The sequence below is a fragment of the Ursus arctos genome, unplaced genomic scaffold (genome assembly GCF_023065955.2).
Source record: "Ursus arctos isolate Adak ecotype North America unplaced genomic scaffold, UrsArc2.0 scaffold_19, whole genome shotgun sequence".
Classification (NCBI taxonomy): domain Eukaryota; kingdom Metazoa; phylum Chordata; class Mammalia; order Carnivora; family Ursidae; genus Ursus; species Ursus arctos.
Window position 1 is genome coordinate 40,511,795 of NW_026622863.1, and position 15,823 is coordinate 40,527,617.

The window sequence follows — 15,823 nt, forward strand, 5'->3', positions numbered from 1 at the left end:
GATATATATTCATGAGAGGTACCTTTTTTTTTAAAAGATTTTATTTATTTATTTGACAGAGACAGCCAGCGAGAGAGGGAGCACAAGCAGGGGGAGTGGGAGAGGAAGAAGCAGGCTCCCAGCGGAAGAGCCTGATGTGGGGCTCGATTCCGGAACACTGGGATCACTCCCTGAGCCGAAGGCAGACACTTAATGACTACGCCACCCAGGCGCCCCCATGAGAGGTACTTTTATGCCATCATGAAAATTTTTGTATTAATATAAGGAAAAATGTTTATGGTATGATCTGACATAACAATCTTGAAGCTTGAGAAATTAACAAATTTGTGTAACATCTATTTTCTAAAATAAGTATTTTATGCTTGAAAAAAATGACTGTTTCTCTTAAAGGGAAAATAGTGTAGAGATTAATATTTCTTGAGAAATTATTAGGGTAGGTACTGAGCAGGCAGTGTCTTTGTGTATGCTGTTTTATTTAACAGACAAACTTGGCTTATTTTACCAATTCCTCAACAGATCTGGAGTACTGTGATATCCCACAAGATAAAGAAAATTTTGACCGTAGCAACAGCGTTCTTCCAGAACATGCAGATATTCTGATTCATTTGCTTCTTATATCATAAGCTTCTAGCCTACTTGATTACTCTATGATGCTCCCTTGCTACGTTGAATCTTATTATCTCCTCTTCTTTCATATTAAAACATTTTTTAAAAAAATTTCACCAGACATAATGTGGGTTTGCAGTTTCAGGAATCAGTGACATTCAGGGATGTGGCTGTAGCCTCTCGGCAGGAGTAGGAGAGTCTGAATCCTGCTCAGAGGCATTTGTACAGAGATGTGGTGTTGGAGAACTATGGTAACTTGGTCTCATTGGGTAAGTTTACCTCTCTCAAGTAAATTAGAACCTTCTCCCTGAACACTTTCATCGTACATTTTAGGGCTATCTTAAGAAGTGAACCTCATTTCTTCCCTCTGTCCCCAAAGAGATGGTTTGAGCTTTGTTAGGGTGGAAAGGATGAAATGGCAGGATTAGAACTCTGGGGTGTTTATTGCATAAACATTGACAAAGGCCAGATTTCCTATATGTTTATGCTCAAACTTGCTATAAATTCGCTATTACTATCTGACCCACCTGCAGGCAAAACAGCTAGACACAGGGTCCTGATTTGTTCTGTCTGAAAAGCCTGTGCAACTTATATGGGGGCGGGGGGGGGGTTGGATAAACAAATCATTTAAACCTGAAGGTACCTCATTTTCTTTCTTATAAAACAGTTACCTGATTTTGTGGTTAAAATTTATAATTCATTAACTTTGCATTTAAGATTAAATGAGTTTCCTATAGATAGAGATGTCTCAAGAAACTTTTTAGTTTTTCTCTTAGAAAAATAACAGTAATAATGTTAGTAACTCACATTGTGCTTACTATGTACCAGTCATTATTCTAAGGTCTTTACATATTTGTATCTGATTTGTATTAATTTATTTTTATCCTTACAACCACTTTATGAGATAGGGGCTATTTTGATAATGATTTCAGGTGAGAATGTTGAAGCACAGTGAGTTTAAGTGAGTTTCCCAAGGTCACCCAGCTGGTGGGAGGCAGAAACAGGAATTTGAACCCACGCACTCTGGTACTAGAGTCTGTGTTCTCAATTACAAGGTCATGCTTTCTGTCAAGACAGAGGAGAGAGAGAGGGAGAGAATAGATTTCACTTAAAATAAAACATTTTGCCCATCTATCTGGATTCTTGAATCCCCTTGCCCTTCCCTGAAGTACTTCTCAATGTCATTTTGACCTTTAGTTTGTTCCAAGTTTAACCTAAGCTCAAAGTATTTTTTTAATTCATATTTTATTTCTTTTCTGCATTGTATGGCATTCTTACCTTGTAAGCTGGATGTTCCCTTTCTAAACCACATGTGATTACTTTTTTTGGAACAATGGAAAGAGCCGTGGATGATAGTGAGGAAGGATCAAAGAAGACAATACACAGGTGAGTAAGAGCTGGTCAGGTAGAGAAGCTCTCATTGCTGGAAGTAACCCATGTGGTCAGGGAATAGGCACATCTCTGAGATGTTGTTTGTAACTCTCCCTTCAAAGGCCCAAGCAAGGCCTGCATGGAAAGCCTGAAACTTGGAAGAAAGATGAATATCTCACCAAGATTTCCAAAGAAATTTCACCTTTACCAATTTTATCATTCACTCACCTTCTCATATTTCCCTGTCATATTATTGGGCCTATTCTCTTTCTTATTAGCGCAGTATTTCAGCTATATTTTGAATTTGACTGCTTTCAGCTCCTTTTCTACATTTAGATTTATTTGTATATTCTGAGGTGGTGATAACTGAGCAGAGACAAGAACAAGAAGGGCTTAGGCTGCATGATAATATAGAACATTCGAGGCAGAGTGAATAGCAAATGGCATTCCTTGAGGTGGGAATGAGCTTTGTGTGACTCGGGAGCAATGAGCAGAGTAGAACAGAATTAATGAGGGGAGAGTAACAAGAAAAAAGGGAGAGTATCAGAAGAGACCAAGTCATGTGTATTTTTTTTGTTAATTATCAGGAACTTGGATTATTTTTGAAAGTGACTAGAAACCATGGTGTAATTTATATTTTTCTGATTTTAAATTTTTTAAAATTTTTGTTAAATATATAAAAACTAGAAAGCCATATTAAAATATATAGCTTAATTAGTTAGTATAACGTCGGTATCCTTAAAACATCACCCTGAGCAGAAGTAAAACATTTAAAAAATAATAATTTCAGGGTATCCTGGCTGGCTCAGTCAGTAGAGTGAGCGACTCTTGATCTCAGGGTTGAGTTCAAGCCCCATATTGGGTGTAGAGATTACTTAAACATAAAATATTTAAAAAATAAAAAATAAATAATTTCAGGCTTACAGAGAAGTTGCAGAATTATACAAAGAATTTTCATATTCTCTTCACCCAGATTCTCCAAATGGTGAGATAAAACTCTTCCAACTACCCCTTAAGCCCTTTACCTGCCTCTACTTAATCACAACCCTCTTTTCTCCCTCCCTGATAAATCACTTCCAACCACATCAAAACTTACCATGCACCCCATATACTCACTATCAGTTTCACCACTTCTCCTCCAGTTAGCCTGCTAACCTTTAGATGAATATCTGCTGGTTATTTTGAGGTTCTAGGTCTGGAGATCCCCTCCACTGCTCCTCTCTGCTTTTTCCTGCACAGGTGCATAGAGGGTGGACTGAATGGGGACAAGGGTAAGAATAGGAAAAGCTGCCGGGAGAACAATTCTGTAGTGCAAACTGGGAGTGATGGTACTTTGGATTAGACTGTTAGTGGTGGAAAGTGGCACTCGGAATGTATTTTGAGCATAGAACTAACAACAGGCTGGTGGGTTATAAATGAGTGTGGAGGCAGAGGGATATGAAGAAGGATGAGCACGTTTTGAGTTGAGCAGGTGAATGGTGGGTGACACAACTGCCTGAGATGGGAAAGAGAGGGGAAAGGCAGGATGGAGAGCAAATCTAAACATGTGTGCTTTGAATATGTGAAGCCTGAGATGGCTATTAATCATCCAATGAGAAATGCTGACTAGGCTGTTGAATATGCAAGCCTGAGCTCAGGGAGAGTATGGGCTCACACTTAGCAGTTGGGTGTTATTGGCTTATGGCTGGTATTTAAAGCCAGGGGAGTGCATGAGGTCTCCCAAAGCGCCAGTGCAGATAGAGGAGTCTCACAGTTCTGTTAGAGAAGGCTGCAGAAGAGTCTGTTGAGAAGAAGCACATTTTAAGGTAGGATGAAAACAGGAAAGTGGCACCACCAGAGACAAGTGAAGAATATGTTTCAAGGTGGACGAATGATCAGTGAAACATGAATTTAAACAAGAAATGAGCATTGGCCTGAATATTGGCCTTCCCAGAAGGGCAAATCCTCAGTGGTATCAAGGAGCGAAAGCCTACGGGAGGGGTTTAGGCAGCGTGGGGGGGGGGGGTGAGTACCACAGTTCTGTAGAGGCGCTGCTTGTGAAGAGATGGGGTTCGTTGGGACATGGGGTTACACCTGCCTGATTGATGTTGGGAAAGGTTCCACGGAGTGGTAGAAATGGATGAATTAGAAGGAGGAAATTCTTGTAGAAGCAATGGCCTTGAGCCGGACGGGTAAGGTGGTGGAATTTTGTGCATAAGAAAGAAACGGTGACAGTGGGTGTGGATGTAGATAACTTAATTGAGACAGTAGAGGAACGAATATGTATCTTTGATCTTGTGTTTTCTCAGAGCTATAAGAAGAAAAATGATGGGTTTCTCTCATCTATGGAACATAAGAACTAGGAAGATCGGTAGGAGAAGAAAGGGATATGGAAAGGGGGGTAATCAGAAGGGGGAATGAAGCATGAGAGACTATGGACTCTGAGAAACAAACTGAGGGCTTCAGAGGGGAGGGGGGTGGGGGAATGGGATAGGCTGGTGATGGGTAGTAAGGAGGGCACGTATTGCATGGTGCACTCGGTGTTGTACGCAACTAATGAATCATCGAACTTTACATCAAAAACCAGGGATGTACTGTATGGTGACTAACATAATATAATAAAAAAATATTATTATAATAAAATAAATAAATAAATAAATAAATAAATAAATAAATAAATAAATAAAAATAGTAAAAAAGTTAAAAATCAAGAACTATGTGTTTTAAAAAGTTAAGAGTTGAAAATCAAAAAAAAGAAGAAGAAGAAAAATGATTAACTGAAAATTAGTGAGGAGAGGTATGAAATCTTTGTTGTTGAGTTTACTCATGCTATACCGACTTACTCCCTTTTTTTGATCATTGTCTCTTACACAGCCCGCGGCTGGTGGTGGTAGTAATAGCAGTTACTTTATTGATTCTATACCCTATTCCTGACACTATTCTAAGCATTTTACATATATTGCCTTATTGATTCTCAGCAACATTGTGAGACGTTTTTCAAATTGCTGTCAGTATTCCTGTTGTTAGTTCTATGTTCAAAATACATCTGAGGGAACTAAGACTTGGAATGATTAAGAAATTTTCCTAATTACAGAGCTAGTTCTCAGAACTAGAATTTAGACAGAGTCTGGCTTATTTGAGTAATCGCTGTGCCATTGTGTATTTGTATATTCTTCTTTTAGCTGAAATATATTGATTTAAACAAATATGTACAAGGTTCTTAGTTGATGGATTTTATATAACTCTTTATTTTGAAATAATTCCTAACCAGAAAATTTGTAAGAATAACACAGAACATACATGTAACCTTTACCCAGAGACCGTTAATATTTTATGTATTTGCTTTTTATCATTCTCATTCTGTCCCTTTCCCTTGAAATAATTTCACCTTTACCCTAATTATTTCTCTGTGTATTTCTTTTTTTCTTTTCTTTTCTTTTATTATATTTTATTTATTTGAGAGAGAGAGAGCACACGAGCAGGGGGAGGGACAGAGGGAGAGAGAGAGTCCCAAGCAGACTCCCTGCTGAGTGCAGAGCCCAGCTCCTGGCTCATCTCACAACCCTGGGATCATGACCTGACCGAAAAACAAGAGCCAGATGCTTAACCAACTGAGCCACATAGGCGCCTCCTCAACGGTATCCTTTAAAGAAAAAAACCAAAATTCAACCCAGTGGTCAAGACAAAAGTCGTGAATTTCATTTAGTAGTCTTCTTACTTTAATCTTTAATTTGAAAGAACTTCTTGGTCTCTCTCTGCCTTTTATGACCTTGGCATTTTTGATGAGTACATCTCCTTTGTAGATTGTTCCTCGATTTGAACACTGTTTCACTTGTTTGTACGGTGTGAAGCCAGGCATTCTTACTGTTTTCAGTCAGTTGTAATCTTCTATCATTTTGATGTTCAAATTGTCTTGTATTTGGCAAATGGCAGCCTCTTCATGGTAGCCTCCGTATTCTTTTTTACTTTAAAAAACTTCTAATGAAATTTAGTCTCAATATGTGAGCTAGGATATGTGATCAGATGGCATTCACAACTTAGTGAAGAGCAGCCCTAGTAGGATACGGAAATGTAAGTGACGGCGAGAGATACAGGCGCTGGAGTGTGCCGAGGAGAGACGGCCCGGGAGTGGCTGGGAAGGAGGAATGTCCTAGAAGAAAGTGCAGCATCCTGGCAGTGAAGAGAAGTCAGGAAGAAAGAGATAGTGTTCTTTTTGATAAAATGAACGTCTTTTGCAACATTTCAAATACAGTTCTGTAGTTGAAAGCCATATAGTTAGGAACATGCACTAATTCTTTTTCCTTTAAAAAACAAGAAATTCAGCTTCTTTTTTAAAAAGTTGATATAAGTTCAAATAGCAAAATGTTCATGTTTGACAGGAAGAGGGAAGAAAAAGGAGGGGAAACAAACCACGAAAGACTGTTAACGATAGAGAACAAAACTGAGGGTTGGTGGAGGAAGGTGGGTGGGGGATGGGCTAGACAGGCGATGGGTATTAAGGAGGGCCCTTGTGATGAGCGCTGGGTGTTGTATGTAAGGGACGAACCACTGAATTCTACTCCAGAAACCAATATTGCACTGGATGTTAACTAAGTAAAATTTAATTAAAAAAGAAAAGAACAGAAAATGTTCATGTTTGAAATTTATAATTTTTTTTCAGAGCCTATTATCATTTGCATTTAAAATTTTTATTTACTTTCAATTCTGTGTCACACATTTTGGTGGGCTCCCGCCTATTTTTTTTTTAATTGACACCAGCTCTCTACTTATTCCTATAATTATTCAGCATTTGATTAGAATTGATTTTCAGAAATGGAAATTGCCTGAAGAAAAGTTTTTTTTAACATCTATTTCATAGCTCTTTTCTATATTATATATTTATCTTTGTGTATAAGTTTTTGCCATAATAAATTACCACAAATTTGTAAATTAGTTCTGCTATAACAAAGTACTACAAACTTGGTGGCTTAAGACAACAGAAATCTACTGCCTCACAATTCTCAAAGCCAGAAGTTTGAAATCAAGAAGTCAAGGGCATGCTGCCTCTGAAGGTTCCAGGGGAGGATCCTTTTTTGCCTCTTTGTAGCTTCTGGTGGTTGCTGGTAGTCCTGGCATTCTTTGGCTTATAACTACATTGATGTATGAAAGACGTTAGGGTTCGAGGCCGACGGCCAAGAAAGAATTCTTGAGATGTCTTTGGTGCAAAAAGGTGATTTTATTAAAGCACGGGGACAGGACCCGTGGGCAGAAAGAACTGCAATGGGGTCGTGAGGGGTGGTGATTATATACTATGGGGTTGGGGGAGGTAAGGAAAGGGGGGTTTTGAAAGAACTTTCATGTATTAAAGAAGACACACAGGATACCGAGTCTTTGCTATGGTCGGTTAAGGTTGCTTTTCGTTCTAGTAAGGCATTAACAGTAAGATAGTTGGGAGCTTCCTGGAGGAATGTTCTATTCCTCCTATCACATGTCCTTATCAATGGGCTGTAGGTTTAAAAGAAATTCAGTTTTATTTACATTTCCTTTTGCCTCAGCCTCCCTCAGTTTTATGGAGGGGAGGGTGATGTTAGGGCTTCAGGAAACTGAGTTATGGGTCTCTGGAAGTTAGGTTATTGATAAAAAAGCTTCTTCCTTGTAAATCACTGGGACATTTGTAAACTGAGGGAGACTCCTGTCCTGCAGGACTGTGATCTCCATCAGTTAACAATTTGTTCTTCCTTCAGGGCAGCCAGGAGTGCCTGAGGAATGTCACACATATCACTTGGGGGTCGGGCGTCGGTGTAGGGTGTGCTTTCTGCTTTGTCCTCAGCTAGCCTTCTGCTCCCTCATCAGCATCACTCCCATCTCTGTCTCCGTTGTCACAGCCTGTCCTCTTTTGTGTCTGTCTCTATGTGTCCTCTCCTTTTCACCTAAGGACACCAGTCACTTTAGATTTACTGCTCACACTAATCCAAGATGACCTCATATTAATTAATTACATCTACAAAACCCTATTTACTCACATTCTGAGGGACGGGGGAACACTATTCAAACCTATACACTTTCCATCTAATCAGTCTGCGTATATTATTTTGAGGGTTTTTTGTTTTGTTTTTTAAAATAAATTGTATTGTTTTTAATGTCTCTTAATGTATGGAAATATACCATCCTTCAAAGTCTGTTTTGGTTTGGTTTGGTTTTGTATTTTGCCAACTGAATTAAAAACCACATGAAAGTTGAAAGAGTAATATAGCAATCCTTAAAACCATCACATAGATTCACCATTTTTAATATTTCGCTACTTTGTTCTGTATCCATCTAAAAACGTTTTGCTGTACCATTTAAGTAAGTTGCACAAATTATAACATTTCATCCCCAAATACTTAAGGCTATACTAATAATAAGGACATTATTCTCCATAACCATAAAAAGAAAATAATTTTTTTACCTGCAGTACCTATGAGAGAGTCATCTTAGGCTCAAATGAACATTCAGACTAAGACTGCCTTTGGTGATCTTGGCTTTAAATATTCAGAGTATCACACAGCAGGAACGTGTTGTTAGTTCTATGTTCAAAATATGTTATGTGTGCTATACCTTCTCACCACTTTCCACCACTAACATCCTAATTCAAACCACCCTCACCCCCAGTTTGCACTACAGAATTGGCCTCCCAATGGCTTTTCCTATTTTCTCAGTCCATATACAACTTGTCTCTCAGTGGTCCTTTTTTTTTTTTTTTTAACCATAAACAATATTAGTACACCACATACCATTTTGTCATCTAGAACATTTCTGTCTAATAGAAATGTAATGCAAGCCACATATGTAATTTAAAATCTCCTAGTGCTGAATTTAAAAAGAAAATGGTAAATTTAATGCATCTTGTTTATATCAATATAGCCCAATATGATCAGTTTTTCTGTACAGTCACTATAAAATTACTAATGAGGTAGATCATTTACGTTTCTTTTTGCTCAAAGTCTTCAAAATCTGGTATGTATGTTACACTCACAGCACCTCTTAGTCTAGTCGCATAGCTGGTGGCTACCATATTGGACAGGCTGCTATAGAGCGCTGCTCCCTTTATCTTTGCACTCATCTTCTGATTTGTCTGATATTTATGAAATATCACTTTGTCACTTATCTTTGCCATAATGGGTAGAAAATGAAAAATTTTGAATTCTCAACTGTGTTCAATAAAAGCTAAATATTTTTTAAGGCACAAAATTGATGTCTGCAGACTTCTTTGAAACCTTAAAAGTTTTGGGCAATCCTTTGAGCAACACATTGAGAAAACTGAAGGACAATGTAATAATGATTTATTTCACTACTGTATCATCTTTCCCGGCAATGCCAGCATTTTTCCACTTTCTTATTTTAATCTTTTTTGCACCCTGGGATATAATTTCTGTAATGATGAAATAGCTTTTCAGATGATGAAACAAAAATGTCCCAAGAGATCATTATTCTTTTATTCTTAAAGGAAAACTAGATGATTGGTATCCCATTGTGTATCTTAGTTCTATAAAAAGATCCAGTAGAACCCTATGTAACTGTAAGGTAGGATGAAATTTATTCTATTTTGAAAATAAGTGAACTTTCATCTTCGGAAGGTCTTTAAGAACAAATAAAAGTCAGAAAATATTAATTCTTATAAATAGTTAGAACTGCTTGAAACAAAAACAAAAACAAAAATACCTCCAAAACTAAAACTTAATCTCTTGGGCCCTGATAGTTTATGGAAGTTTAAGACAGGTCTCAGGAAGTGTTTTTCTCAATTTTATTTAACCCAGAGACAAGGAATTATGTTGGTTTCACTTCTTGGTTTTCCCCACCACCTTTTTGGTCATTTTTCAGCCTTATCTGGAGGGTAGAATGTTGTCTTCTTGGGAGCAAAATTATCCAAATGTACACAGTTGTTGGATGTGTCATAATTGTGTGTATACGAAAGTCATTTCAGCCTCTGAAAGTGTTGTATTTTCTTATTTTTTTATTTGGAAAATTATTTGGATCCATTGGCACAACAGCATTTAGGACTGTAGATTATACATTTGAAAGCTGCAGTATAGACAATACTATGAGAAGTATTATGATCAGGATTTCTAGTCTGCTTCTAGGCCAGGATCAAAGACTAGTACTCACATTCAACCAAAAGAACAGATTCCATCCCTGATCCAAAGAGCCCACAGAACCTAATATGGAAGAATTATCCTAATTACTTAACTTGGTGATCTCTTACTTGTTTTGTGAATCATTTTAGTGATTTTTAAAAAAGATTTTATTATTTATTTGACAGAGACACAGCGAGAGAGGGGACACAAGCAGGGGGAGTGGGAGAGGGAGAAGCAGGCTTCCCGCTGAGCAGGGAGCCTGATGCGAGGCTTGATCCCAGGACCCCAGGATCATGACCTGAACTGAAGGCAGACAGTTAACGACTGAGCCACCCAGGCACCCCCATTTTAGTGATCTTAAAAATCTCAAAGAGAGGTCTTTAAAGATGTAAGTACAACATTCTCCTAAGAGTCATATCTCTCCCTTGTTGGGCCAGTATATTTTCTAAACAGAATCTGTCTTGAACTAGTGTCTATCCAATTTCTTGGATTCGAATTCTTTACCTTTGTAACATTATCCAGATCTAGTGCTCCTGGACCATAGGGCTATATAATTCTCCCCATTTTGGGGTCATCTGGTATAGCATGACATGAAAAGCCCTGAGGGCAGAAGAAAGCAGTTCAAAATTCTCCTTTAATGGTGGTTGAAGTTTTTTGACAATAGTCAACACCCAGATTTTCTCCTTTTTGAATTAAATGATCTAAATAACTCTTTTTTTCTGAGAAGTTAGAGAATTGGTGGGCCAAAATGATCTTAAGACATAATGGAGATTATCCTAAAGGCAGATTGTCAGTTTCATGAGATAACATATCTGATCCAATTTTCCAGTTGACTCTTGTGTGCAAATTCAATACTTACCTGTAGGGGCCATCCCAGTGGTCTGGTTCCCATCGAAATGCCTGTACAGTTTATCACATAGCATGGAAATATTTTTAAAAGGTAAGCATTTTTGTCTCAGTGGGTTAAGCAGCCAACTCTTGATTTCGGCTCAGGTCATGATCTCTGGGTTCTGGGATCAAGCCCCACTTTGGGCTCTGCACTCAGCGGGGAGTCTGCTTGAGGATTCTCCCTCTCCCTCTCCTGCTTCTCCCCGACTCGCATGGATGCACTCTTTCTGTAAAATAAGTCAATCTTAAAAAAAATTGACTACTGGATTAGAGTGATAATAGTCCACACCCACATCAGTTAATTTTTCTCTTTGCAATTTAACAGTAATCTGTGTTGTTTTCCTTTTACTTTACTATCAAGGAATATTCATTTCTTTAGCAACCTGTCATATTGTTAATCCTGATCAGAATAAAAAATATAATTATTTGTAGGAAGGTACTTTGTTACTATCATTTCTTGTGAAAATATTTCTTAGTGTTCTAAACTAGTACTTTTTGCTTATCTTGAAACATAGTCCCAATGAAAAGAGAAAGACAAATAAATTGCCTCTTTACCAGTAGTTAAATACTTTTTTTAAGTATGAGATTATTCAAAGATTAAAAATAATTTCTGTTGCAAGAATTATTATGAACTTATCTTTTATCCATCAGTTATCATTGATTCAAATAATCAATTACATAATTACATATGTATATGTATAATTCAAAATAATCATTCGTGTGTTCCTTTTGTCATTGCATTTGCCATACAGAGCTCCGTATTAAGCCTTCTATGTTTCTTTTTATTTTTTTTAAGATTTTATTTATTTATTTGACAGAGAGACAGCCAGCGAGAGAGGGAACACAAGCAGGGGGAGTGGGAAAGGAAGAAGCAGGCTCCTAGCGGAGGAGTCTGATGTGGGGCTCGATCCCAGAACGCTGGGATCACACCCTGAGCCGAAGGCAGATGCTTAATGACTGTGCCACCCAGGTGCCCCATGTGTTTCTTGAGAAATCTAGGAGTCTTGGAAATTTACCTGACTTTTTGGCAAAGATATCTGAGGTTCATCTTGTACCTTCCCTGCCTCATTCCTGAAATTCTTCATTTCTTCAAGGACTGTCTGTTTTATATTAATGGGTTATCAGTGAATTATTTGTATGATATTATCTTTTAATTATATCCTAATTATTTTGTCTAAGGATTTGTCTTTTTTTTTTTTCTCCCAATTTCTGCTGTGTGCTAGAGAGTTATAGTACAGCGCTGAATGAAATAGGAGTTGGGCCCACTTTTGGAGAGTGTGAGTTTCCTATTGCTTTGTAACAAATCACCACAAATTTAGTAGCTTAAGACTACAGTCACTCGTTATCACATAACTGTATAGATCAGTTCAGCACAGGATGGCTACATCAAGTATCAGCTGTGATTGTAGTTCTTTAGGGCATGGGGTCTTCTTCCAAGCTCACGGGTTACTGGCAGAATTTATTTGCCTTCTCACACTTTCCATGTGGCCTGCTCTGTCTTTCAGCCAGCAACCAGCAAGTCTTATCTTTCTTGCACTTTGAAGGTCTCTGACTCCCCTTCTACCCTCAGCAAGACTCTGCTTTTTAGAGCCTACCCAGATAAGCCAGGTTAATGTTTCCATCTTAAATCAACTAATTAGTAACCTTAATTATATGTATCTTTTGCCATGTGATGCAACATATTCACAGGCATGATGTGGGCAAAGGTCATGAAACCCAAAATATCTACCACAGGTAGGTTTGGGAGAAATAAATTAAAATTTTTGACAAAAGAGAGATGATTATGTAATTGGAAACAGGTAGGAATTACAAGAATTAAGTGTTAGAACAGAAGATAAAGACATGGACATCCTTAGGCAAGGTCAGCAATTTATAGTATTCCTGATAAAGTGATATTTTACCTTAAACGTATATAGGATGAGAAAGATCCAGTCTGCAAACAACACATGCCAAAGAATTTTTGGGAGATGACATCACCCACAGATGGAACCAAAGGATGAGAAAATTTGTGACACATTCCAAGTGCTGAAAGGGGAAAGTGAGGTAAATAGGGAACAAAGAAAATTATGACTTCACATGAGGCCTGATAGGTAGGCAGGGACCATATTAATGAAAGATACATGGATTTTATTCTAAGTGTAAAGAGAAGCCACAGTGGGGGGAATGAAATTTCACCTGTATCAGAAACATTTATAAGAAATGTTAAACGTATCAGTGCCCAGGAACTTCCCTTCTGTATTCTGATTCAGGAGGTCTAGGTTGGTGCTGGAATATCAGTGTCTCAACAAGCTCTTCTAAGATTCTGATCCACACCTAAATATCAGAAGTGAAACCTGTTTTATCACCAACCTTAGTATTTTAAATAAACTCTCATTAATCTCTGCATTTCTCTCTGACCTGTTTTTTATTTTTATTTATTTTTATTTATTTTTAAGATTTATTTATTTATTTGACAGAGAGAGAGACAGTCAGTGAGAGAGGGAACACAAGCAGGGGGAGTGGGAGAGGAAGAAGCAGGCTCCCAGGGTAGGAGCCTGAAGTGGGGCTCCATCCCAGAATGCCGGGATCACACCCTGAGTCGAAGGCAGACGCTTAATGACTGAGCCACCCAGGTGCCCCTGTTTTTTATTTTTATAAAAGTATTTTAGTACTGCCTAGGCTATTTATCTCTAATAGATATTTTCAGTGTGTCTCTTCCATAGAAATCTATATTCCTATACTTTCTCAAATAGGAAAATAAAATATTTGGGTTTTTTGTTGTTGTTTTGTTTTCTTTCAGATTTTCAGTTGAAGGATGAGACTCTAAAGAAATGCCCACTATTGAGAAAAGTATATCTTTTGCTCTGCATCAGAGAATTCTTAATAGAGAGCAATCATGTGAATGTCAGAAATATGGGAAGACTTTTTGTCAAGGCTCAAACCCTGTTCAACACGAGAGAACACATTCTAGTGAAAAATCCTGCAAACGTAAAGAATGTGGGAAGAACTTTAGTAACGGATAAACTCACCGTATGTCAGAGATTTCATATTGGTGAGAAACCTTATAAATGTAAGGAATGTGGGAAGGCCTTTACCACCTTTTCGTACCTTGTTCAACATCAGAGAATTCACACTGTTGAGAAACTCTATGAATGTGAAGAATGTGGGAAGGCTTTTATTAGAGGTTCAGCTTTTGTTAAACATGGGAGAATTCATACTGGTGAAAAACCATATGAATGTAAGGAATGTGGGAAGAACTTTGGTAGTAGCCATCAATTTGTCAGAATATTCATACTGGTAAGAAACCATATGAATGTGGGGAATGTGGAAAATCTTTTTATAGTAGCTCATATCTTGTTCAACATCAAAGAATCCATAAAGATAAACCCTATGAATGTAAGGAATGTGGAAAAGCTTTTATAGTGTATGGAAAACTTCTTCGGCATCAGAATATTCATACTGGTGAAAAACCTTTTGTATGTAAAGAATGTGGGAAGGCCTTCAGTACCTTCTCATACCATGTTCAACATCAGCAAATTCACACTGGTGAAAAACCCTATAAATGTAAAGAATGTGGGAAGGCTTTCAGTAGTAGCTCACCCCTGGTTAAACGTCAGAGAATTCATACTGGTGAGAAACTCTATGAATGCAGGGAATGTGGGAAGACCTTTACTGTGTATGGACAACTTACTCGACATCAGAGTATTCATACTGGTGAGAAACCTTTTGAAAGTAAGGAATGTGGGAAGACCTTTAGACTTAGTTCATTTCTTAATGCACATCAGAGAATTCATGTAGGACTAAAGCCCTACAAATGCAAGGAATGTGGGAAGGCCTTTAGTCGTGCCTCATACCTTGTTCAGCATAAAAGACTTCATACAGGTGGGAAACCCTATGAGTGTAAGGAGTGTGCCAAGGCCTTTAGTACTGGCTCGTACCTTGTTCAACACCAGAGGATTCATACTGGTGAGAAACCCTATGAGTGTAAGGAATGTGGAAAGGCTTTTATTAGTTGCCATCAACTTACTGTACATCAAAGGGTTCATACTGGTGAGAAACCTTATGAATGTAAGGAATGTGGGAAGGCCTTTAGAGTACATGTACATCTTACACAACATCAGAAAATTCACATTGATGTGAAACCCTACAAATGCAAGGAATGTGGAAAAACTTTTAGTCGTGCCTCATACCTTGTACAACATGGAAGAGTTCATACTGGTGAGAAACCCTATGAGTGTAAGGAGTGTGGGAAAGCCTTCAGTTCTGGCTCTTACCTAGTTCAACATCAGAGGATTCATACTGGTGAGAAACCTTATGAAGGTAAGGAATGTGGAAAGGCCTTTACTGTATATGGACAACTTATTGGACATCAGAGTGTTCATACTGGTGAGAAACCCTTTGAATGTAAGGCATGTGGCAAGACCTTTAGACTTAATTCATTCCTTAGTGAACATCAGAGCATACACAGTGGCGAGAAACCCTTTAAATGTAAAAAATGTGGGAAGGCCTTTAGATACAGTTCAGCCCTTAAAGTACATCAGAGAAACCATATGTGTGTAAAACCCTAAGAATTTAAGGAATTTGGGAAGTCCATTATGTACGGCTCAAACATTGTTCAGCATCAGAGAATTTATGCTAATGAGAAACATGGATGTTAAAAATCTTGGTAGGTCTTTAGAAAATATTCTCATATTAGAGAATTCATAATGGAATTCAAAAAACATAAGAAAGCCTTTATTTGTCATTCTTGTGTTTACAATATCTGAATCCAAACATTCTGGATTGGTGGCCAATTCAGAAAAGGTGGGAAACATTAATACAGCATTGATAGCATGAAATTTTATATGACATATTCTAATATGGTTGAATGAACTAGCGAATAAAAAAACATTCCAGTTACTCTTAAA

General features: G+C 37.8%; 1 protein-coding gene across 1 annotated transcript; it reads left to right on the forward strand.

Annotated features, from left to right (window-relative positions):
* The first annotated feature begins 193 nt into the window (after positions 1–193).
* Positions 194–15,823, forward strand: ZNF30 (zinc finger protein 30). The gene is given in 3 exon segments (XM_044378808.3): positions 194–1,992; positions 13,717–14,193; positions 14,196–15,823. Coding segments are annotated over 3 exon segments (1,803 nt in total). The 5' UTR covers positions 194–1,955; the 3' UTR covers positions 15,485–15,823.